Raw genomic sequence first — 21,773 nt, forward strand, 5'->3', positions numbered from 1 at the left:
TACAAATCTTCTGTTCCCGGGTCACCCTGACCCGGACCGAAAACTCTTCATTTGCAGTGCTTATGTTTGGTCTTTTTGAAAGCTTTTTTCACTTGGAAAGTAGTCTGAACATTTCTGCACACAATGATATGAAAATTGAAATGAAAAAAGTAAATCTTATTGGTTTATTTTGCGGATATAATGCACGCCCCCCCCCCGTTTTTGTGAATTTTTTTTCAATTTATGGATAGTTTTGCTTGCAAAATGCATTCTATTTTACTAAAGTTGGTGTGGGATTGTTAGCTTGAACATTTCTGAATATAAGAAAAATATAAAGGAACTGAAAAAAATGATTCTTATTGGTTTTTTAATATCAGAAATAAGCCCCCCCCCCCTCGGCTGCTTGCAACCATTTTCACTTTTTATTTTTTTATGCTCCAAATCCGAAATATTCTTTAAAATCTTAGGCATTCATTTACTCAATTTAACAATGCTGATCATCAAAAAATATTTTTGGGGTGGTGGCTAATTGTTTTCTGGGCAACAAAAAATCATAACTTCGAGTCTGTTTCTGTTCGTATATGACCGGACCAAAAATAATTTTTTTAGGTACTTGAATTTGATCTTTTTGAAAACTTTTTCAACTGGAAAACTAGTTTGAACATTTATGAACATAATGATATGAAAATTGAACTGGAAAAATTGAGACTTACATTTTTATTTTGATCAAAAAGCCCCTCCCCCCATCCTTTTTTAATTTCGTGTCAATTTCTATTTTTTAAGGCTACAAATCCCTAAGGAATTTTCCCCCAAAAGGTTTGATATACTAAATTGAACATTTCTGAATATAAGAAAAATATAAATGAACTGAAAAAAATGGTTCTTATTGGTTTATTTTTGCCACAAAAGGGCCACCCCCCACCCCCGGCCTTGCTATGTGCCATTATTGTCACTGTTTGTACATATTTGTCTAGAAATATTTGGAATATCCTTTTGAAAATCAACCACATTGTAGCCAGAGAACTAATTTTATGAAACAAATCCATTTTACTAAAAAAAAGTATGTAAGTTTGAAATTAACAGCATAATTTTTATATAAATTGAAATAATTGAACACGGGGGGAGGCATACATTTATGTGCAAAATAAACCAATATGCATCAATTTTTCCAGTTCAATTTTCATATCATTATGTTCAGAAATGTTCAAGCTACCAATCTCACACCAACTTTAGTAAAATAGAATGTATTTTACTAGCAAAACTATCCATAAAGTGAAGACTATTTAAAAAAAACGGGGGGGGGGCGTGCATTTCATCAACAAAATAAACCAATATGCATCAATTTTTCCAGTTCAATTTTCATATCATTATGTTCAGAAATGTTCAAGCTACCAATCCCATACCAACTTTAGTAAAATAGAATGCATTTTTCAAGCAAAACTATCCATAAATTGAAAAAAAATTCACAAAAACGGGGGGGGGCATGCATTATATCCGCAAAATAAACCAATAAGATTTACTTTTTTCATTTCAATTTTCATATCATTGTGTGCAGAAATGTTCAGACTACTTTCCAAGTGAAAAAAGCTTTCAAAAAGACCAAACATAAGCACTGCAAATGAAGAGTTTTCGGTCCGGGTCAGGGTGACCCGGGAACAGAAGATTTGTTACTTTTCTTAAACAGAACAGCAGGGTTAAATATTTCTTCAGTTGCTTTCTTTTTAAATGCCACAGGGTAGCACTCATACTTTGTATATTTTTCTATCACATAAACAAACCATCCCACGGAGGGAAATTAAAATTAGTTTTCCCTAACATTGTACAGTATTTTTAAAACTTATATACATTCAAAATGTTTTTCAATCAAAACTAATGTCCACATGCTGTATTTAATACAATGCAATCCACAATCCAACAGATGTAAAAAAAATGTTTTTAGATGAGGCATTTATTATAGTTACACAGTTCCCCATACAGAGAATATTTGGAGGAAAATAAATGTTCAAATGGAAATATATGCTGCAAATCATGTTTCATGGATAACTCTTAATTCTGAAAACTCCAGTTTCTTTAAGATGTTATAATTATTACTGAAATGGGGCAGGAAAGAAGGAAAAGGAAAAAAGAGAAATATTGCTTCTTATTTCCAGAAGGGGAGTTATATTAAAAACTTGGATAAGTGCTTAGACGGCAGACCTAAAACTCTGAATTCTGCTGTCATCTAGCGACAGCCAATTTTAAAACTACTAGCCTTCAGCTACGTCCGCCTGCTGAAGAAATCAGGCGGGAAAGTTCCGAGGGCGGGGCGCGGAGGGGGGACGCGATCGCTCTTCCCTGACCACGCCCTCCCCCTTCTCGATTTGCATTGGAAGCGTCAGACTTAAGCCTCTCGAACAAAGTTAAGCTGGGGGGGGGGGAGAAAAAGACCCTTAAAACCGGAAGGACCGTGTACTCGCGGAGAACATCCGGCGGCCTCTCTAGGCAGCGGCGATGGGGCCGCCGTCTATGGTATTCGCGCGCTTTGTGATGTTTTATTGTGTCGCGGGGATTCGGCGGCCTGGAAACCCGGAACCGTCGGGAGAAACAGCGGCGGCGGTTGGCGAACGTCTGCGGGTCGCTTAGCGGCCCGGTTTCTGGTCGGGAAGCCCGTCGAGCCCAGAAGGAGAGGCGGAAAGGCCGTCGGGGGCCCACTGTACGTCCGTAACGGTCTCGCTCTCTCGCGCGCGCCGCGAACAGTTGCGCGCGAGCCTACGGGAAAAGTGGGGGATCAGAAGTGCCGGGGTGGGTTTCTCCCTCCCCCTCCCTCTCTCTTTCCGTCTGGCCTCTTGAGATGGAGGAAGAGCTTAAGTGTCGGGGGGGGGGGGGGGGAGAGGAAGGAGAGCTTCTGCTCCCAGGATGGCCGAAGAAGAGTTTGGGTTCGGGTGCAAAAGCGGAGGCTGCTACGTCCCCCCCCCCTTTTCCTTTCCTTTCCTCCCTCCCTCCGCATCTGCTCCAGAAGGTTTCTCCCATCTTCCTTCCCCGCTTCAGCTGCGGGGAAGGGAGAATGCAACGCCAAAAGCCAGGCTCCCTTCAACGCAGTGTGCTCCTTTTTTTGAGGGTGGTGGTGGTAGTGGCAATTGTTGGGAGGGGGGGAGGAAGGAACACAGCCATGCTGGCAAGGGCGACGAGAGCGCCAGAAATCTGCAACGCTTAACGGGGTTTGCGAATGGCTGCCGCCTTCGTCCTTCCCTGGGAAGGAGCCAGCAGCAGCAGCAGGAGCAGGAAACAGCGTCCTCCGCAGGCACTGCTCGGTCTCCTGGCAACCTCGGTGACTCAACGTTCATTGAAAAAAAGTAAATAAGCTGAAGGCCGTCCTTTTCCTTCACCCCGTTGCTCTTATTGTTCGTAGTCCAGGGGTGATGCTCTCCTGGAGGCGGAAAGTGAAATGGATCCGCTCAGGGATCCAGTTCTGGTCCTCGTTAGGGCTGACTCTACCAAAGACCCGGGCTTATCTCTCTGTTACTTAGGAGCAAAATGGTTTCATAATGCCCTGCATCCTAGATTTCTACCAGAGGCTTTTCTAAAATAACGCCTTTAAATAGAGTTTGGATATAGCTGTCTAACAAGCATATGTACCAAAGACAAATTCCTTGTGTGTCCAATCACACTTGGCCAATAAAGAATTCTATATTATCATTATTATTATCATTATCATTATCATATTAATATTAACAATGATTTATTTGTTAGATTTGTATGCTACCCTTCTCCGAAGACTATAGGCAGATGCACCAAAGACAAATTCCTTGTGTGTCCAATCATACCTGGCCAATAAAGAATTCTATCTTTATCCTATTCTTACTCCTATTCCTTTACTTATTTATTATTTATGTACTTATTTATTATTTGTACTTATAGATAGATGCACTAAAGACAAATTCCTTGTGTATCCAATCATACCTGGCCAATAAAGAATTATATTCTTCTATTCTATCTTTATCCTATTCTTACTCCTATTCCTGTACTTATTTATTATTTATGTACTTATTTATTATTTGTACTTATAGATAGATGCACCAAAGACAAATTCCTTGTGTATCCAATCATACCTGGCCAATAAAGAATTATATTCTTCTATTCTATCTTTATCCTATTCTTACTCCTATTCCTGTACTTATTTATTATTTATGTACTTATTTATTATTTGTACTTATAGATAGATGCACTAAAGACAAATTCCTTGTGTATCCAATCATACCTGGCCAATAAAGAATTCTATTCTTCTATTCTATTCTATCTTTATCCTATTCTTACTCCTATTTCCTTTACGTATTTATTATTTATGTACCTATTTATTATTTGTACTTCTAGGCAGATGCACCAAAGACAAGTTCCTTGTATCATACTTGGCCAATTAAAAATTCTATTTCTATTCTATTCTATTGTAGTAACTTCTCTAGACGGTTCTCTATTGTAATGTGACAATATGCAGGATTTCTAAAGAAACTCCAGTTTATAGAAAATACAGCTGTTAGGTAACCTGCCATGAGAGGAACCGTCTCATCATTTAGGTAGCAACGTGTTTATTCTGCACCAACACATCGTTCAATAGGTTCAATGTTTCTTGCATCCTGCAATTTTCATCCATTGTCTTTTGAGTCCCCTTGCCATTTGAAGTTACATGGATGGTAACCTGAGACAGCCTTTTTGACTGAGAAACCAGATATTTGTTGTATTTTGAATTGGGTTTCCCCCCCCCCCTCCCTTTTTGCGGCAGCATTTCAGAAGTCTGAATAGTGAATTTAAATTCCTGCTTTTGTACTCTAGCAATGTTTAATAGGCCACTGTAGCTATCTGCCTGCTTGGTTTTATTGTTTACTTGTTTTCAACTCCTTTGTTTCTGAGAAAGCATATTAAAAAGCAGATTATTAATTTCATTATAATTGATAATCTTAATCACTCAGAAAAGCATAATTGAAATAGAAGTGCAAAATAGCATTATCTACACCCCACCCCCATCTCAGAAAACCAACCAACAATTGAATCAGAAGTCCATAGAACAGGATGGGAAAACTGAATGAATTAAAATGAGTTTCAGGTTGAGAAATGCCATATTCTAGAAAACACATGGGTGTATTGTAGAAGAGCTGCTCTGGAAAGACCTTTTACCCCTTTCATAAATCTAGGATTCCCATTTTTAGGAGCTCTATTTTCCTTCTTATTGGATCTCTTAGAATGCAAGAAAGTTTTTCTCCAATATTAGTCACCTTCTCCCATATACTTTATTGTAAAAAGACAAAATTTGAGGTATTCTGGAATTGTACATTGAAGTTTATATCTTTCATTCAAATAATTTCTCCCTCAAATAACATTGTAAACTTGAAATAATGCCTCATTAGGTGACTTGCATTTTTTCACCTTTTCTTGAACCCTTGTTATCTCTACAGCAATTAAACTGTAATGCAATATTAAAAATTAGAGCTAGATGGGGTGGATATACAGTACAACAAAATCTTGCTAGCCCTGAGATGTTGTACTATGTGGAGGGGAGTTTACACAACTGCTTCTGTCCTGTACTCCTTGAGTATTGGCCCTTGCAGCAATGACAATAGGACAAAACAAGTGAATTCTATTTTGCCACTATCAACCCATTTGAAACTCCAATGGAGTGAAACTCATATAATCAGAGTCCTTTATAATAGAATTAATACACAAGCCTTGAAAATTATTAGAGAGTAACTGTGATGAATATTCTTAATTGGAAGATGGGGGTAATATTTGAAATCCAATACCTATCATCCTTAGCCAATACTGTACTAAGAACAGGCAATTTAGTAATACACTTTGTGTATTCTAGACCAGTGATCTCCAACCATGGCAACTTTAAGACTTGTGGAGTTCATTCTGGGAGTTGAAATCCACAAGTCTTAAAGTTGCCAAGGTTGGAGACCCGTGTTTCAGAGCATCCATCCCTTTGAATATTACTGGCTCTTATTACATGCTTTTTCCACCTGCAGTTCTGAAAGCTATGAGAGAAAAAATGTAGAAGTATTTTTTTATGAATCAGTGAGTGTATAATTAAGAAAGTTGTATATATGTTCTCACATATCTGAGCTCAGGAATAAATCGCTGTATTTGGTGGGAAATGAAATAATATTTTTAGCGGACAGCTGCTTGCTAACTTGCAGAAAGCACTTTCAGGAAATGGTATCCAGAACTTGTGTAGGTTTCCTGTATTATCCTTTCCTCAAATAAAAGATTTATATTATTTTTTCCCTCTCAGTTCCCCAGCTGCTATCTTGAACTACCAGATGGTCTCTTTCTTAGTTTTGAATCTTGAAATTTTGAGCTGAAAGAAAGGTGTGAATACTGTGAGAACCATCAATTGTTACTGAATTGCCTGTTCTTAGTATTGGCTAAGGGTGATAGGTATTAGATTTCAGAAATTCAAGTAATCATTTTTCACTTCATTTTTGTTTATAATTTAAGGTCAGCTAGTTAAGGAATAGTTAAACATTTCATTAATTCAGACACCTGAGACTTCATTTACACAGATCTTAATGGCTGAAAAATAATTGTTAGAAATTCAATTCCATTGAAGGTGGATAACTTTAAAGAATGTAGATTACGGTGTTAATTTGAGTTCATTTTGGAATGCTTTCAGATTTTTCAATGATGATTTAAAAGAATTTCTTAATCAGTAAATCTCACCCATTCTGGAAGAAAAAGTTAATGCAATTCCAATTTCCATTCCTTACATCTGCATTTTTGCTATGCTGTAACTTTGGGCATGATGCCGTATCACTATGAACAAGCTCGAATTAAGTCCAAATGCAATGGTATAATTTATTCTGCATAAAAGAACAAAAATATACATTTTACAGTTTAATAGAATGTGCATTGCTCAAAAAATAAAGGGAACACTTAAACAACACAATATAACTCCAAGTAAATCAAACCTCTGTGAAATCAAACTTAGGAAGCAACACTGATTGACAATCAATTCCACATGCTATTGTGCACATTCAACTTTGTATAGAAGAAAGTATTCAATGAGAATATTTCATTCATTCAGATCTAGGATGTGTTATTTGAGTGTTCCCTTTACTTTTTTGAGCAGTATATTTAATAATTTAAAAGACCATATTGCATAGAAAAACTGAATTTCACACTATTTCTCTCTGCCACCATGTTCACAGGAGGCAGAAAATCATTAATAAGCCAGTTAGGTTTGTGTCTCTCAGATTCTTATTACATGGAAACAGTATAAATTCAGGATTGTAATTTCCCTAGTCTAAATGACTAAGGAACATGTTTGTCTTAGCTGGGAAAGTTTTTTAAGACTGGTGATGATACACCTGAAAAAATTTGCATGAATATAAGTAAAAGGTGAATCTGAAGGAAACAAAACTTTTTTTTCGAGAATGTTGAAAATAGATTTATATCTAACTAACACAGAAAATGATTTATTGTGAAAATTATTTATGTTTAGCAATGTCTAGATTGGTTTAAATTAATTTGATACATTATTTTCAAAAATGCATTAAACCAATTAATGAAATGAAAAGTATTAGTGAAGCAATAATAATTTCAAACAATTGTAATAACACAAAGATTGAAAAAGCTCTGGAAAATTGCAATATTAATAAAATAATTCCAGGGTTAATCTTGTTATTTGAAAGTACTGTATTTTGGAAATTATGGTATGTTAAACAGTTTTGGTTGGCTAAAATTCACATTAACTTTCATATCTACACATTAAAAGGATATCAATGTCCTTCGATCAAACTGTTCTAAAAAAATTCTAATCAAATCATTTAAACGTATACACACACATCATTTGTCTACTCAGGAGTGTCAAACTCGGTTTTATTGAATAATAATAATAATTTATTAGATTTGTATGCCGCCCCACTCCAAGGACTGAAGGCCGGATCAGGATTGTGTTTGACCGGGGTGGGGGAATGGAGTGGGCGTGGTCAGTTGTCTCGGCATCTGTGGTGGCCCGAGTGCTCTGCTAGTGAAAACGGGCTCCCAAGCTCTTGGGTTGTAACAGTTTCCTGTAACCTTCCGCCAGTGAAAACAGCAGTGAAAACATTTTTGCTAGCAGAGGCACCATTGGCCAGTCCTTTGCTGCTTCCAGGGCGGTCCTGCAGAGGCCACATCTGAACACCGCGTGGGCCGGATCCGATTCCCAGGCCTTGAGTTTGACACCCTTGGTCTATTGGGAAGATGCTGTATTTCAAATTAGGACTTCATTTTGGGAGTTATAACATACTGTTATACTTTTTAATATCTGTTTAATGTATCTTACCCTCAGGATGTGCTCTTTCATGGTATGGTGCTGGGAATCTGTGTTTTAAATCACCCCAATGGATGCAGAGAGTGATGTTGCATTGGATATTTTAATCACAAATGTGGTCTGTGTTTTCCGAACAAGATGTCATTTAAATTTGCGAAAGATTGCTTTGGAGGGAGCAAATGTGATATACAAGCGTGATGTTGGGGTAAGTAGCATTGTAATTTTAGAATGCTTTCATGGATATTGGAAACTATAAAGAGCTCTACAGAACAAAACATTTTAGATAATTTATTTGGTAATACAGATGAATTTTTTTTACAGTGTCATTAGTAAAGACATAAATTGTAAAAGGGTTTCCTAAGGCCATACTAAGTTTTCCAAAATTCAATTGTCAAGCACTCAGGAGAGTATCTTCAGTGTTATTCTCAAATTATGGAATAACACTGAAGCTACTCTCCCGAGTGCTTGACAATTGAATTTTGGAAAACTTAGTATGGCCTTAGGTTAGGAAACCCTTTTACAATTTATGTCTTTACTAATGACTCTGTAAAAAAAATTCCTCTACAGCCAGGCCTTTTTAGATTGTGTTAGTTTATTGTGATATGGGTTCTCAGATTTTAATTGTTGCATTGCTTGCATAACAAGTGAACAAAAATGTTTATGTAATATTTCAAGCTCAAAAGCCAATCTTACCAAAAGTGTTCCAACAGCCATAATCAGAAGAATATTAGAATACTTGGAATGGTGAGTTTTAATGCCACCAGCAGTATATCAAACTTGACCAATCTGTTTCAGATTTGAGATGTTTTGTACACTTGTAGTATATATAGTAAAAACAAAATCATTGTGCTAGTTCTTACCCTTAAAACCTTCAGTATTTTAACCAAATTGCTTGAAGGAGTGTCTTCGTTTTATCAATCTGCTCCATTACAGGAACAGGAGTGAAGGCTCTCTTGGCATACTTAATGGAGATAAACTGAGTGGTTAAAATAAGAGAGACAGTTTTTTCTATAGGAGTTCCACACATATGGAGTAACTTGCTATCTGGGTTACATCAGCACCATTAGTGCGAGCATTCTGAAAAGCTAATAGATGCATTTATTTATAAATGGTGTTGTTGCTCTTCTAGTTGAAACAGATGTTGATTTTAATATTATGAAATGTGTTTTTTAATTTTTTAATTTTGTTAACTGTTTTAAACTGACCAGATGAGAAATGAAATGGCAGCATGGGGAAAATACCTAAAACAGGGATTTTAGCCACAATTTGTTTATATTGGCTTCAGAATTGAATTTCTGAAATATACCATAATAATTTCTGCAAAGTTTAAAAAATTCAGGTTGATAAATATTATACATTTATATAGCTGATACTTTTTTCATGCAAATTGCTTATATAATTAATATTCTGTCCACAAGTAACCCGTAATGTGCAACTTGCTAGCAAATAAATATTGTTTTGTTAGTAAAACATCATGCCCGAACAACTATAGTAATAAGAATTAACTGCAGAAGATACGAGAGCTGAAACAATTTTGATTAAAATACTTAGAGAAAGGGAGAAAATTTGTTATTGTGTTCATGTTCAGACTTTTTTTGGTTTTTACTGTGGTATATATACTGGCTTATCTAAAAGTTGAAAATGAAGATAACACTTTTATCATAGGCTTCCTTAGCCTAGTATCCTTTTGTTGCATTAGATTTCAACAGTTATCTTGTCAGCTGTAATATAAAATAAATGCTTAAAATCTTGCCTTTTTATTGGAGTTCATTGTTTCAAAAACAAAAAAAAACTATATGCTTGAATCTTTCTAAATGATAGCATTTAGATCTTTTGGTAGGTTTTTCATCTTATTTTTCCCTGATTGATTTCAGAAAGTATTAATGAAGCTTAGGAAACCCAGGATTACAGCAACCATTTGGTCCTCAGGGAAAGTAATTTGCACGGGAGCTACAAGGTATACTTAATCTATATTTTATTGCTTTTTAATGAAATTATTTATGTACTAGTAATACTTAATTGCATAATCCCTTAACTGGTTGTTTGTTTAATTGTTTGTTTTGAACTCTAGTGAAGAAGAAGCAAAATTTGGTGCCAGACGACTAGCCCGTAGTTTGCAGAAACTAGGTTTTCAGGTAATTTTTATACTGAAATAAATATATTTTGAATTATTAGCTAATTGTGACACCTCTCTTCTTCTTGTTTTTATTCAGAGATTTTTCTTATTGGGTCAGTTTCTAGAAACTCAACTGATTATACTCGCTAGCAATTAAAACCCTTTTCCTCTCTGATGAATCCTGTTCGTTCCAGGCAAAACACCACAAAATAAAATAGGGTCAAAATGGTTTTTTTCTTCCTTTTCATCAATTCCTTTGAAAAGGAACGTTTCATCAGCTGAGTCATTGCAAAAAAATGCTTATATCCTTCATTCATTCATTCATTCATTCAAGTTGAAAGAGACCTTGCAGGTCATCAAGTCCAACCTCCTGCATAAGCGGGAAATCCTACAGCACCCCAGCCAAGTGACAGTCCAATCTCCTCTTGAAAATGTCCAAAGTTGGGGAGTTCACAACCTCTAAGTTGGGGAGTTCACAACCTCTGCTGGCAGGCCGTTCCACTGGTTGATTGTTCTGACCGTCAGGAAGTTCTTCCTTATTTCTAGGTTGAATCTCTCCTTGGTCAGCTTCCAACCATAGTTCCTCGTCTGGCCCTCTGGTACCCTGGAAAACAGCATGACCCCCTCCTCTCTGTGGCAACCCCTCAAGTACCTGTAGACTGCTATCACGTCCTTTACTATAAAAAGAAACCAGGTTCTTTTGTAAGGAACAGAACGCAAAAAGTATCACGGCTCTACATACATTCTCTGCAAAAACTCAGTGCTAAGAGCAAGTTTTCCCCCACCTCTACATTCCCTATTCTGTTTATTCTGTCTCTGTGGGTTATTATTATTATATTAGTATGTCATAATTTGGCTAAAATGTCAATTATACAATGTTTTCTCAACTACCCCTTCAGACTACCAATTATAAATCCAAATATAAAGAAGTAGTTTATTAAAAGGAAAGAGGGTATACAGTGAACCCTCGAGTTTCGCGTCCTCAAGGATCGCGAAAGGGCTATTTCGCTAGTTTTCAACCCGGAAGTAAACTCCACCATCTGCGCATGCGTGCCCTTCCACGCATGCGTAGATGGTGGAGTTTCCCCGCCGGGCAGAGGCTTCCCTGGGTCTTCCCCCTCTTGCCCCGGTAAGACCCCAGCGGCGGTGGGCTGGAGCGCGAGCTTGGGGCAGCCTAGCTCCGCTTCCCAGCTGGGAAGCGGAGCCGGCAACAGCGTGGGTGGGCGGGCGGGCGGCGCGCGCGAGCTTGGGGCAGCCTAGCCGGCAACAGCGTGGGCGGGCGGGCGGCGCGCGCGAGCTTGGGGCAGCCTAGCTCCGCTTCCCAGCTGGGAAGCGGAGCCGGCAACAGCGTGGGCGGGCGGGCGGCGCGCGCGAGCTTGGGGCAGCCTAGCTCCGCTTCCCAGCTGAGCGGATCTGGGGTTTCCCCAAGCGCGCGCGCGTTGCTGGGGCCGCTCCCCAGCTGGGGAGCGGAGCCGGGGTTTCTCCAAGCGCGCGCGCGTTGCTGGGGCCGCTCCCCAGCTGGGAAGCGGCCCCAGCAACGCGCGCGCGCTTGGGGAAACCCCAGATCCGCTCCCCAGCTGGGGAGCGGCCCCAGCAACGCGCGCGCGCTTGGAGAACCCCCGGCTTCGCTCCCCAGCTGGGGAGCGGCCCCAGCAACGCGCGCGCGCTTGGGGAAACCCCAGATCCGCTCCCCAGCTGGGGAGCGGCCCCAGCAACGCGCGCGCGCTTGGGGAAACCCCAGATCCGCTCCCCAGCTGGGGAGCGGCCCCAGCAACGCGCAGGCGGCGGTGGAAGTAAAAACACCATCTGCACATGCGCAGATGGTGTTTTTACTTCCGCACCGCTACTTCGCGAAAAATCGATCATCGCTTGGGGTCCTGGAACGGAACCCTCGCGATGATCGAGGGTTCACTGTATACTTTATCTGCAATTAAATAACAGTGTGTTCAATTTGACAGTATATAATTCAAAGTGGAGGCATGGCTAGTAAATAGAATTTAATCATAGAATTCAGATATCAGTTGCATTGTATGTGTGGATGCAGCAGTGTGTATGTGTTTTAAGAAGCAAAATGCATTCTTTCACAAAGTGCAGTAGGCAGTAGTGGGCACTTCTCCTGACAATGTAGCTTGTCTTAAAAAATAATCTAAATCAATGTTTCTCAATCTCATCATCTTTTAAGATGTGTGGATTTCAACTCCCAGCTAATTGAAAGAGTTTTGAGAGTTGAGTTTAAAGTCACTGAGGTTGAGAAACATTGATGTAAATGATGCTCTTTGCAGATGTTCCCTCACTCTATTCCAATATTTGGTTAGTGCCGGTTTATATATTGTCATGTTCTTATATATAGGAATAAACAAATAGACATTAAATTTTGCATTAATTATTAGAATTGAAACACATGGATTTTCCATATGGCTTCTGCCAGAAACTGCTTTCAAGCAGCTCTCTTAAAAAGTTTGGTACCTTAATTCTTTTTAGCCAAGGTAAATTAAATATTTCTAAAAGCAAAATTGGAAAATACAATCACTCTTTTTAAAAAGATAGCTGCAAATTCAGTATTTTCTAATGAAGATTTGTTTGCTGTGAAACAGGAATATGATCAAAAGGACAACTACAGCATATTTCTCAGTTTTTGGGAATATTTGTAATTCTTGATTGCCATTACATCAACTTAATTGAATTATACTGAAATAATTTTCTGTTGACTAAAATATGTTAACTTCTTTTTTCAAATATCTCTTGCTAAAAAGCACCTTCTAGCCATAGTTACAGGAAGCAACTGGTGGCTTCTTTGAAATGAGGCAAAATGTATATAACACCTTTATTTAAGTTTTAAAAGTGTTCTAATGTGTCTATCTCCACATGTTCTTTCTCCTTCAAAAAGGTGATTTTTACAGATTTTAAAGTTGTCAATGTTTTAGCAGTATGCAACATGCCGTTTGAAGTCAGATTGCCAGAATTTACAAAAAACAACCGACCCCATGCCAGGTATAGTGCAATTTAACAGTATTATTATATGATACAAATTGAAACTGTTTTAATTTGAATAGAACAAATTAAAATTATTTTATGTTTTTATATTGGGATTTATTTTTGAAATATGTTTCATTTATTTATTTCCTAGTTATGAACCAGAACTTCATCCTGCAGTGTGTTACAGAATAAAAACACTTAGAGCTACTTTACAGATTTTTTCAACAGGAAGTATCACAGTTACAGGTACTGATTCATTTTTGTGAATAAATATCTTCCTTAGCAACAGGACCTCAGGTAATTAAAGATAAACTTATAACCAGGAAAACAATAACAAAAACTACCTTTATTAAGATCAAACAATGTTCTACATAAGTGTTTTTCAAAAATCTGAATTTAATGGGATTCTTCGCTGGGCAAGTTGTTAAACATAGCTGGTGTTGGAATGGAGGTGAGGGAATGACAATTAAAAACAGGTCCAAAGTTTTTACAAATGCTAGCTCTAGTTCCAAGGCAGTAGTTTGTAGATTGGATTAATCCCCAATTACTTCTTCCTTACCTTCTCTGACAATAAAGCTAAAATTCAGCTCACTTGTATTGAGTAAAACAGCTTATGCTTAAGTAGAGAACATAAAAAAGTGAAAGAGATCTTACATAAGGAAAGCAATAGATTATTTATATATTTTGTGGTTGGCAAAAACAAAACTAAAGAGTTAGACATTCAAGTATTGTGAAACTAAGCTATAAAATATGGAGTCACTGTTTAATTGGTAGAAAATAAAAATATACTATATTCTTCAATACCTCATATAGCATTAATAGATGCAGAAATAGCAATTCTCGTCTGCCAAACTACAGTGGAACCTCAACATACGAGCAGCTCTACGTACGAGCTACTCGAGATAAGAGCTTGGAAGGGAGCGACATTTTTGTTCGCCTCCCGAGCTCACATCCGGGATACGAGCCGAGAGGAGCCGCGCCCCCCTGACGCTTTCGGCAGCTTCCGAAGACGCTGGAAGGAAGGAAGGCAAGCCAGCGCCCGGCTCCTCTCGGCTCATATCCCGGCACTTGGTAAGCGGAGAGGCGTTCGCCTCCCCTGCCGCCCCACTCTGGGGGTCCTTGGCTTCTGCTTGGAGGTGGGGGGATCCGAACGGTGGTAGGGGGACTGTCGCCGGCAAAGCCTTTTGTTTTTTTTAATTCCGAGGGGCCTAGCAGGGAGATCGGGAGCGCGCGCAACCGCCCGTGCGCCCCCGACATTTCCAGCACCCCCCCGAACCCCCAACCTGGGCTCGGGGGTTGCTAGAAAGCTCCCCCAGGCCGGCTGCGATCTTTTCAAACATGCGCATCGCCTCTCCGCTGACTCCTAAAGCCGGGAAGTTCGCCAGGAGTCAGCGGAGAGGCGGTGCGCCTGTTTGAAAAGATCGCAGCCCGCCTGGGGGAGCTTTCTAGCAACCCCCGAGCCCCCAACCTGGCTGCGATCTTTTAAAACCTCCGGAGGATCCCCATCCCGGGCGGAGCAGCCTGAGAGAGCCGCAACACACCGACACACGCGCGGCTCTCTCTCCATTCTTCTCTTTCCCCGGATCGCTTGCTTCCCCGGCCAGCAAGCCGGCTGCCTGGGAAAGCAAGCGATCCGGGGAAAGAGAAGAATGGAGAGAGAGCCGCGCGTGTGTCGGTGTGTTGCGGCTCTCTCAGGCTGCTCCGCCCGGGATGGGGATCCTCCGGAGGGGCGCACGGGAAGGGCTTAAGCCGCCGCCTTTTCCCTTCCCCTTCGGAGCCTGAGAGGGGGAAAGAGAAGAATGGAGAGAGAGCCGCGACACACCGACACACGCGCGGCTCTCTCTCCATTCTTCTCTTTCCCCCTCTTGGGCTCCGAAGGGGAAGGGAAAAGGCGGCGGCTTCTCTTTCCACCTCTCGGGCTCCGAAGGGGAAGGGAAAAGGCGGCGGCTTCTCTTTTCACCTCTCGGGCTCCGAAGGGGAAGGGAAAAGGCGGCGGCTTAAGCCCTTCCCGTGCGCCCCTCCAAAGGATCCCCATCCCGGGCGGAGCAGCCTGAGAGAGCCGCAACACACACGCGGCTCTCTCTCCATTCTTCTCTTTCCCGCTAAATCCTGTGGCAGCAAACATGCTTTGGGGGGTTGGCTAGGGGGGAGAGAGTTAGGAAGGTCCTACTTCTTCTCCCCCCCAGCCAAACCCCCAAAGCATGTTTGCTGCCACAGGATCTAGCGGCGAAGGGACGTGAAGGAATGGAAAGCTGAAACAGCCCCGTTTCAGCTTTCCATCCATCCATGTCACTTCGCCGCTAAATCCTGTGGCAGCAAACATGCTTTGGGGGGTTGGCTAGGGGGGAGAGAGTTAGGAAGGTCCTACTTCTTCTCCCCCCCAGCCAAACCCCCAAAGCATGTTTGCTGCCACAGGATCTAGCGGCGAAGCGACGTGAAGGAATGGAAAGCTGAAACAGCCCCGTTTCAGCTTTCCATCCATCCACGTCACTTCGCCGTCACTTCACAGCTTTCCATCCATCCACGTCACTTCACAGCTTTCCATCCATTCACGTCACTTCCACGTCACTTCACCCCCCAAAGCATGTTTGCTCCCACGGGGAAGGGAAAAGGCGGCGGCTTAAGCCCTTCCCTGTGCTTCGGAAGCCGCTGACGTGCCCCTCTGACGGTGTTCGGCGGCTTCCGAAGCACAGGGAAGGGCATTGAAAAGGCGCGAAAAGGTCCAGGAGGGGGAGAGAAAGAGAAAGAGAGAGGGGGGAGAGAGAGAAAGAGAGGGATAGAAAGAGAGAGAGAGTGAGAGATGCTCAGTGAGCCTTTCTTTGAAGTTGCCTTTCTTTCTTTCTTTCTTGCTCTTTTTCTTTCTCTCTTTTACCTTCCCTTCCTCTTTCTTCTTTTCTTTCTCCTTCCCACCTTCTACCCTCCCTCCCTTCACTCATTCCTCTCTTACTCTCCCCTTTCATAAGTTTCCTTGCTTCCTTCCTCTGTTCCTGTCCCTTCCCCCTTTCTTTCTTTCTTTCTTTCTTGCTTGCTTGCTTGCTTTCTTGCTTTCTTTCTTGCTCTTTTTATTTCTCTCTTTTACCTCCCCTTCCTCTATTTCTTCTTTTCTTTCTCCTTCCCACCTTCTTCCCTCCCTTCACTCATTCCTCTCTTACTCTCCCCTTTCATAAGTTTCCTTCCTTCCTTCCTCTGTTCCTGTCCCTTCCCCCTTTCTCTCTTTCTTTCTTTTTTTCTTGCTTTCTTTCTTGCTCTTTTTCTTTCTCTCTTTTACCTTCCCTTCCTCTTTCTTCTTTTCTTTCTCCTTCCCACCTTCTACCCTCCCTCCCTCCCTTCACTCATTCCTCTCTTACTCTCCCCTTTCATAAGTTTCCTTGCTTCCTTCCTCTGTTCCTGTCCCTTCCCCCTTTCTTTCTTTCTTTCTTTCTTGCTTGCTTGCTTGCTTTCTTGCTTTCTTTCTTGCTCTTTTTCTTTCTCTCTTTTACCTCCCCTTCCTCTATTTCTTCTTTTCTTTCTCCTTCCCACCTTCTTCCCTCCCTTCACTCATTCCTCTCTTACTCTCCCCTTTCATAAGTTTCCTTCCTTCCTCTGTTCCTGTCCCTTCCCCCTTTCTCTCTTTCTTTCTTTTTTTCTTGCTTTCTTTCTTGCTCTTTTTCTTTCTCTCTTTTACCTTCCCTTCCTCTATTTCTTCTTTTCTTTCTCCTTCCCACCTTCTTCCCTCCCTCCCTCCCTTCACTCATTCCTCTCTTACTCTCCCCTTTCATAAGTTTCCTTCCTTCCTTCCTCTGTTCCTGTCCCTTCCCCCTTTCTTTCTTTCTTTCTTTCTTTCTTTCTTTCTTTCTTGCTTTCTTGCTTTCTTGCTTTCTTTCTTGCTCTTTTTCTTTTTCTCTTTTACCTTCCCTTCCTCTATTTCTTCTTTTCTTTCTCCTTCCCACCTTCTTCCCTCCCTCCCTCCCTTCACTCATTCCTCTCTTACTCTCCCCTTTCATAAGTTTCCTTCCTTCCTTCCTCTGTTCCTGTCCCTTCCCCCTTTCTTTCTTTCTTTCTTTCTTTCTTTCTTTCTTGCTCTTTTTCTTTCTCTCTTTTACCTTCCCTTCCTCTATTTCTTCTTTTCTTTCTCCTTCCCACCTTCTTCCCTCCCTCCCTCCCTTCACTCATTCCTCTCTTACTCTCCCCTTTCATAAGTTTCCTTCCTTCCTTCCTCTGTTCCTGTCCCTTCCCCCTTTCTTTCTTTCTTTCTTTCTTTCTTTCTTTCTTTCTTTCTTTCTTTCTTGCTTTCTTGCTTTCTTGCTTTCTTGCTTTCTTTCTTGCTTTCTTTCTTGCTCTTTTTCTTTCTCTCTTTTACCTTCCCTTCCTCTATTTCTTCTTTTCTTTCTCCTTCCCACCTTCTTCCCTCCCTCCCTCCCTTCACTCATTCCTCTCTTACTCTCCCCTTTCATAAGTTTCCTTCCTTCCTCTGTTCCTGTCCCTTCCCTCTTTCCTTCCTTCCTTCCCACCCTCCGTCCATTCATTCACCCATTCCTCTCTTGATCGCTTAAAGCCGGTCCCTGCTGCAAAAAGGGTTGGGGACCTCTGTCCTACAGGATTGGGTGGCAGAGAAGTTGAACATATGTAAATTTAAAAGTTTAAGAAAGTTTACAAGTTAAGTGAAAGAAACTTCATTATTCATTTATATGTACATGTACATTTCTTCATTAAAAACATGTATTTTTGCATAATTTAGACTAACTTTGTGAGTTTTTGAGGGCTGGAACCAATTAAAATTATTTACATTAATTCCTATGGGGAAAAGTCGTTCGAGATAAGAGCTGTTCGACTTAAGAGCCCAGGTCCGGAACGAATTAAACTCTTATCTCGAGGTACCACTGTATATGAAAATCCATAGAAAGCAATATTTCTTTTAGGATTGGCCCCAGTACTAAATAAAAGAGTGCCATATTCTTGTTTTTAAACAGATTATGTTTAAGTGTAGATCACATAACATCTTATTTTCCCATTAAAATGGTATCCTCAATCCTGTGTGACAAGTGACATATGAATGAAATCAGTCAAATTAAATTTTAGACTGAAAATCTAATACAGTGGTCCCCCGATTATTGCGAGGGTTCCGTTCCAGGACCCCTCGCGATGATCGGTTTTTCGCGAAGTAGCGATGCGGAAGTAAAAACACCATCTGCGCATGCGCAGATGGTGTTTTTACTTCCGCCGCAGCAGCAGCGAGGAGCCGAAGATTGGGGTTTCCCCGCCGCCCACGCAAACTCCTCGCTGCTGCCGCGCCCGCCGCTTGTCCGCCCGCCGCTTGTCCGCCGCCTGCCTGCCCGCACGCCTGCCCTTCGCCCGCCCACGCCGTTCGCTCGCGCCGCTTCCCAGCTGAGTCCTGAAGCGAACTTCCGCGTTTGGCTTCAGGACTCAGCTGGGAAGCGGCGCTGGGGTTTCCCCGCCGCCCACGCAAACTCCTCGCTGATGCCCGCCGCTCGCCCTCCCGCCAGCAAGAGGGGGAAGACCCAGGGAAGCCGCCCAGCAGCTGATCTGCCCGGCGCCATCTACGCATGCGTGGCCCTAGAAAAAAGGGTGCGCATGCGGAGATGGTATTTTTACTTCCGGGTTGAAAAATCGCGATATAGCGTTTCGCAATGATCGAGATCGCGAAACTCGGGGGACCACTGTAAATTGAAATTTGATAATCTAACAGATAAAAACCAGAACATAATTGAGTGAAATCAGTTAATTTGTCACGATTAAATGTTTCAGGTATTAAATTCAGTAATCCATCCATCAATATAGCTGACAAAGAACTGGTTTCTTATATTATAAGTAGTAGTTTAGTTAAACATCCAATTTAATTATGAGCACATGGGGAAATATGTTTTTCAATCAGGAATGTAGCATACAATGGAAGAAGGCTTACATCTCCTTTTCTTTCTGCTTATGACTTATACACTTTAAGAATAAATATCCCATTGTACCGATGGGAACATTCTTTTTATATTTTACTAACTGGGGAAGTAACAATTTTGTTCTATCTTGCTGAGGAGAGAAGAAATAAGAATTTGATTCCTACATATTGAGATTCCAGTAAAGATTTTCTAGACTTATAATTGAAGAAAAATAAGAAAAATAGTTGTATGTTAAGGTCTAATTTGAGTTGGAGTGTTGGGTGGCTGTTGATGATAGGTAATTTATAACAACATAAATTGCAAGTAGCAAATATGGTGAAATCAGTTGCTGAATTTGCACTTTTTTCTTCTGAGTTTATGGTACAGCTAGTCTTCAATGTGAGAAGAGCGAAGATCCATCTAGGACAGTGATGGCAAACCTTTTTTTCTCCGGCTGCTGAAAGAGTATGCATGCGTGCACACTATCGCACATGTGCAAGTGCTCACCCCCATAATTCAATGCCTGGGGAAGGCTAAAATAGTTTCCACTGCCGCTGGGGACCCTCTGGAGGCCGGAAATGGCCTGTTTCCCAACTTCTGGTGGCCCAGTAGGCTTGTATTTCATTTCCCCAGGCTCCAAAGGCTTCTCTGGAGCCAGAGGGGGTAAAAACACCCTCCCCCATTCCTCCAGAGGCTCTCTGGAAGCCAAAACTGCCCTCCCAGAGCCTCTGTGTGAGCCAAAAATCATCTGGCAGGCACACACAGGCACGTTGGAGCTGAGCTAGAACAACGGCTCACGTGCCAGCAGATGTGGCTCCGCATGCCACCTGTGGCACCTGTGCCATAGGTTCACCATCACTGATCTAGGAGGTATATGGATGTGTGTGATGTAGAATGTTTTCAGACTAGTTTTATTTTCTGCTTCAGTAGTGTTGGAATTGTTCACTTTTAGAATATTGGAGAAAACAATTGTCGTAAGTATTAACTTCCACTAATAAAGTTTAGGAGTTTCAAAGATTTGTTTCTGCTTCTATTCTGATCCTTTTTTTCTGTTTATTCTTAGGGCCAAATGTAAAAGCTGTTGCCACTGCAGTGGAACAGATCTACCCGTACGTGTTTGAGAGCAGGAAAGAAATTTTATAATTTGCCACTTCATGGTTAGGTGAACTAACCAAGCACCTTTTATAAGACTGCTGCATATTGGACTTAAAGCAAAAAAAAAAAAAGGGTAAAGAAAAAAGGATTAACTGGACCAAGACAGCTGAGAAGGTACAAACTCTTGGCCATAGTGATAAACTCCAGTCCTTTTTGGATTTTATTTTGAACAGTGCTGTATTGTAAAAACAAAAGTTTACAAGAAATATGAAATTGCTGCTTTTTACAAGACATTCTATTTATTTCTGCAGTGATTTCAGTGTTCATAAGCAGAATTGTCATGATATGCACTAACCTTGGAGATACTTCTTTAGGTTGAGCTTGTGTTTTTATTTGTTAATAGTCTTTTACATTTTTGTATGCTGACTGTTGGGCACCAAAGAAGCTGTAGACATTACCTTTTTCACCTGACAAACATGCACAAATAAAAGTCTGCAAAACCTTCCTTCATACCTGTTCTGTTACATTCCTTTTCCCCTTTCAATTAATAATTGTATATTGGCAAAGTAACTAGAGCATTATTAAAGTAATCTTTTGTTCATTTTTTTCCCTTCCAGTTTTAGTGTGTTTGTGTAAAGTGGTCAATAGCAGACTAGGTTCAAGTGAGTGACAGATACATATGTGTACAAAGGACACACACTGTTTTTTCTGCAATGTATTTGTAAGTAAATGCAGAGGTTGGCTGATCTTTTTCTGCTTTGCTCAGTAAGAGCACATTCTGGATCATAACAGATTTTAATGAACGTTGTATTCAATAAAGATAGAAGTACCATGATAGCACTTGATGTTAGTAAAATCAGCTTACTGTGTCCATAATTCAGATACAGTTTTGGTTGGTTTTTTTAAAAAAAACTGCTGTGAATTACTTACATTGACTAGTGTTATTTTTCAGGAAATGTTTAATTGATGTAGACCTTTAGCTACTTCTAAAAATTGTCCACACTTGCCAAATACTGCTATAATACTTCATTTTTGTTTTTGTTTTTTTTATTCTAACATGTAAGAAAGTGTGGTTTTGACATGTAATCTTGGGACTTCAAAAGCCAATGTTGAGTCTCTCAGTACATGTGCATAGGTACAGATGAGTGGTATTATTAAATTTTAATTGGAATGAAGATGCTACTCTCATCATATACAATAAATATGTAAAAATGCAGATGTCTCTTTTTCATATCTAAGCCTCAAAAATGAATAAATGTTGATATGAATATTGCAAATACCATGTACAATATTCAGTTCTCAGCTTGCACTTCAGACTGAAATAAATTCAGCAGAGTCCTGCAGATAAAAATCCCATTGGCATATTTTTTTCAAACTATTTTTAAAATACTGTTCAAATGTCACGAGAGAACTTTGGAGGTCTGCTGGAAAAATGATATAATAAATTGTGCTTTGG

General features: G+C 40.6%; 1 protein-coding gene across 2 annotated transcripts; it reads left to right on the forward strand.

The window, feature by feature from the left end:
- The first annotated feature begins 2,341 nt into the window (after window positions 1-2,341).
- On the forward strand, window positions 2,342-21,533 carry TBPL1 (TATA-box binding protein like 1). 2 transcript variants are annotated; one of them, XM_070733552.1, is made up of 7 exons: window positions 2,342-2,671; window positions 8,279-8,465; window positions 10,135-10,217; window positions 10,332-10,395; window positions 13,264-13,367; window positions 13,504-13,598; window positions 20,286-21,533. In XM_070733552.1, exons 2-7 carry the CDS (start codon window positions 8,331-8,333, stop codon window positions 20,363-20,365), a joined length of 561 nt encoding a protein of 186 aa, XP_070589653.1. In that variant the 5' UTR covers window positions 2,342-2,671; window positions 8,279-8,330; the 3' UTR covers window positions 20,366-21,533. The 2 variants fall into 2 exon arrangements, with proteins under 2 accessions (XP_070589653.1, XP_070589654.1); XM_070733553.1 differs by having other exon boundaries at window positions 2,396-2,487.
- Window positions 21,534-21,773: the final 240 nt, after the last annotated feature.

This window comes from Erythrolamprus reginae, chromosome 1, assembly GCF_031021105.1.
Source record: "Erythrolamprus reginae isolate rEryReg1 chromosome 1, rEryReg1.hap1, whole genome shotgun sequence".
Classification (NCBI taxonomy): Eukaryota; Metazoa; Chordata; class Lepidosauria; order Squamata; family Dipsadidae; genus Erythrolamprus; species Erythrolamprus reginae.

Bases quoted from the DNA above. Each gene is read 5' to 3' on its own strand.
- TBPL1 (XM_070733552.1), top strand. From the start codon at position 8,331: ATGGATGCAGAGAGTGATGTTGCATTGGATATTTTAATCACAAATGTG. The intron at 10,218-10,331 runs GTATACTTAATC...TTTGAACTCTAG, and splicing joins ATTTGCACGGGAGCTACAAG to TGAAGAAGAAGCAAAATTTG. The intron at 13,368-13,503 runs GTATAGTGCAAT...TTTATTTCCTAG, and splicing joins AACAACCGACCCCATGCCAG to TTATGAACCAGAACTTCATC.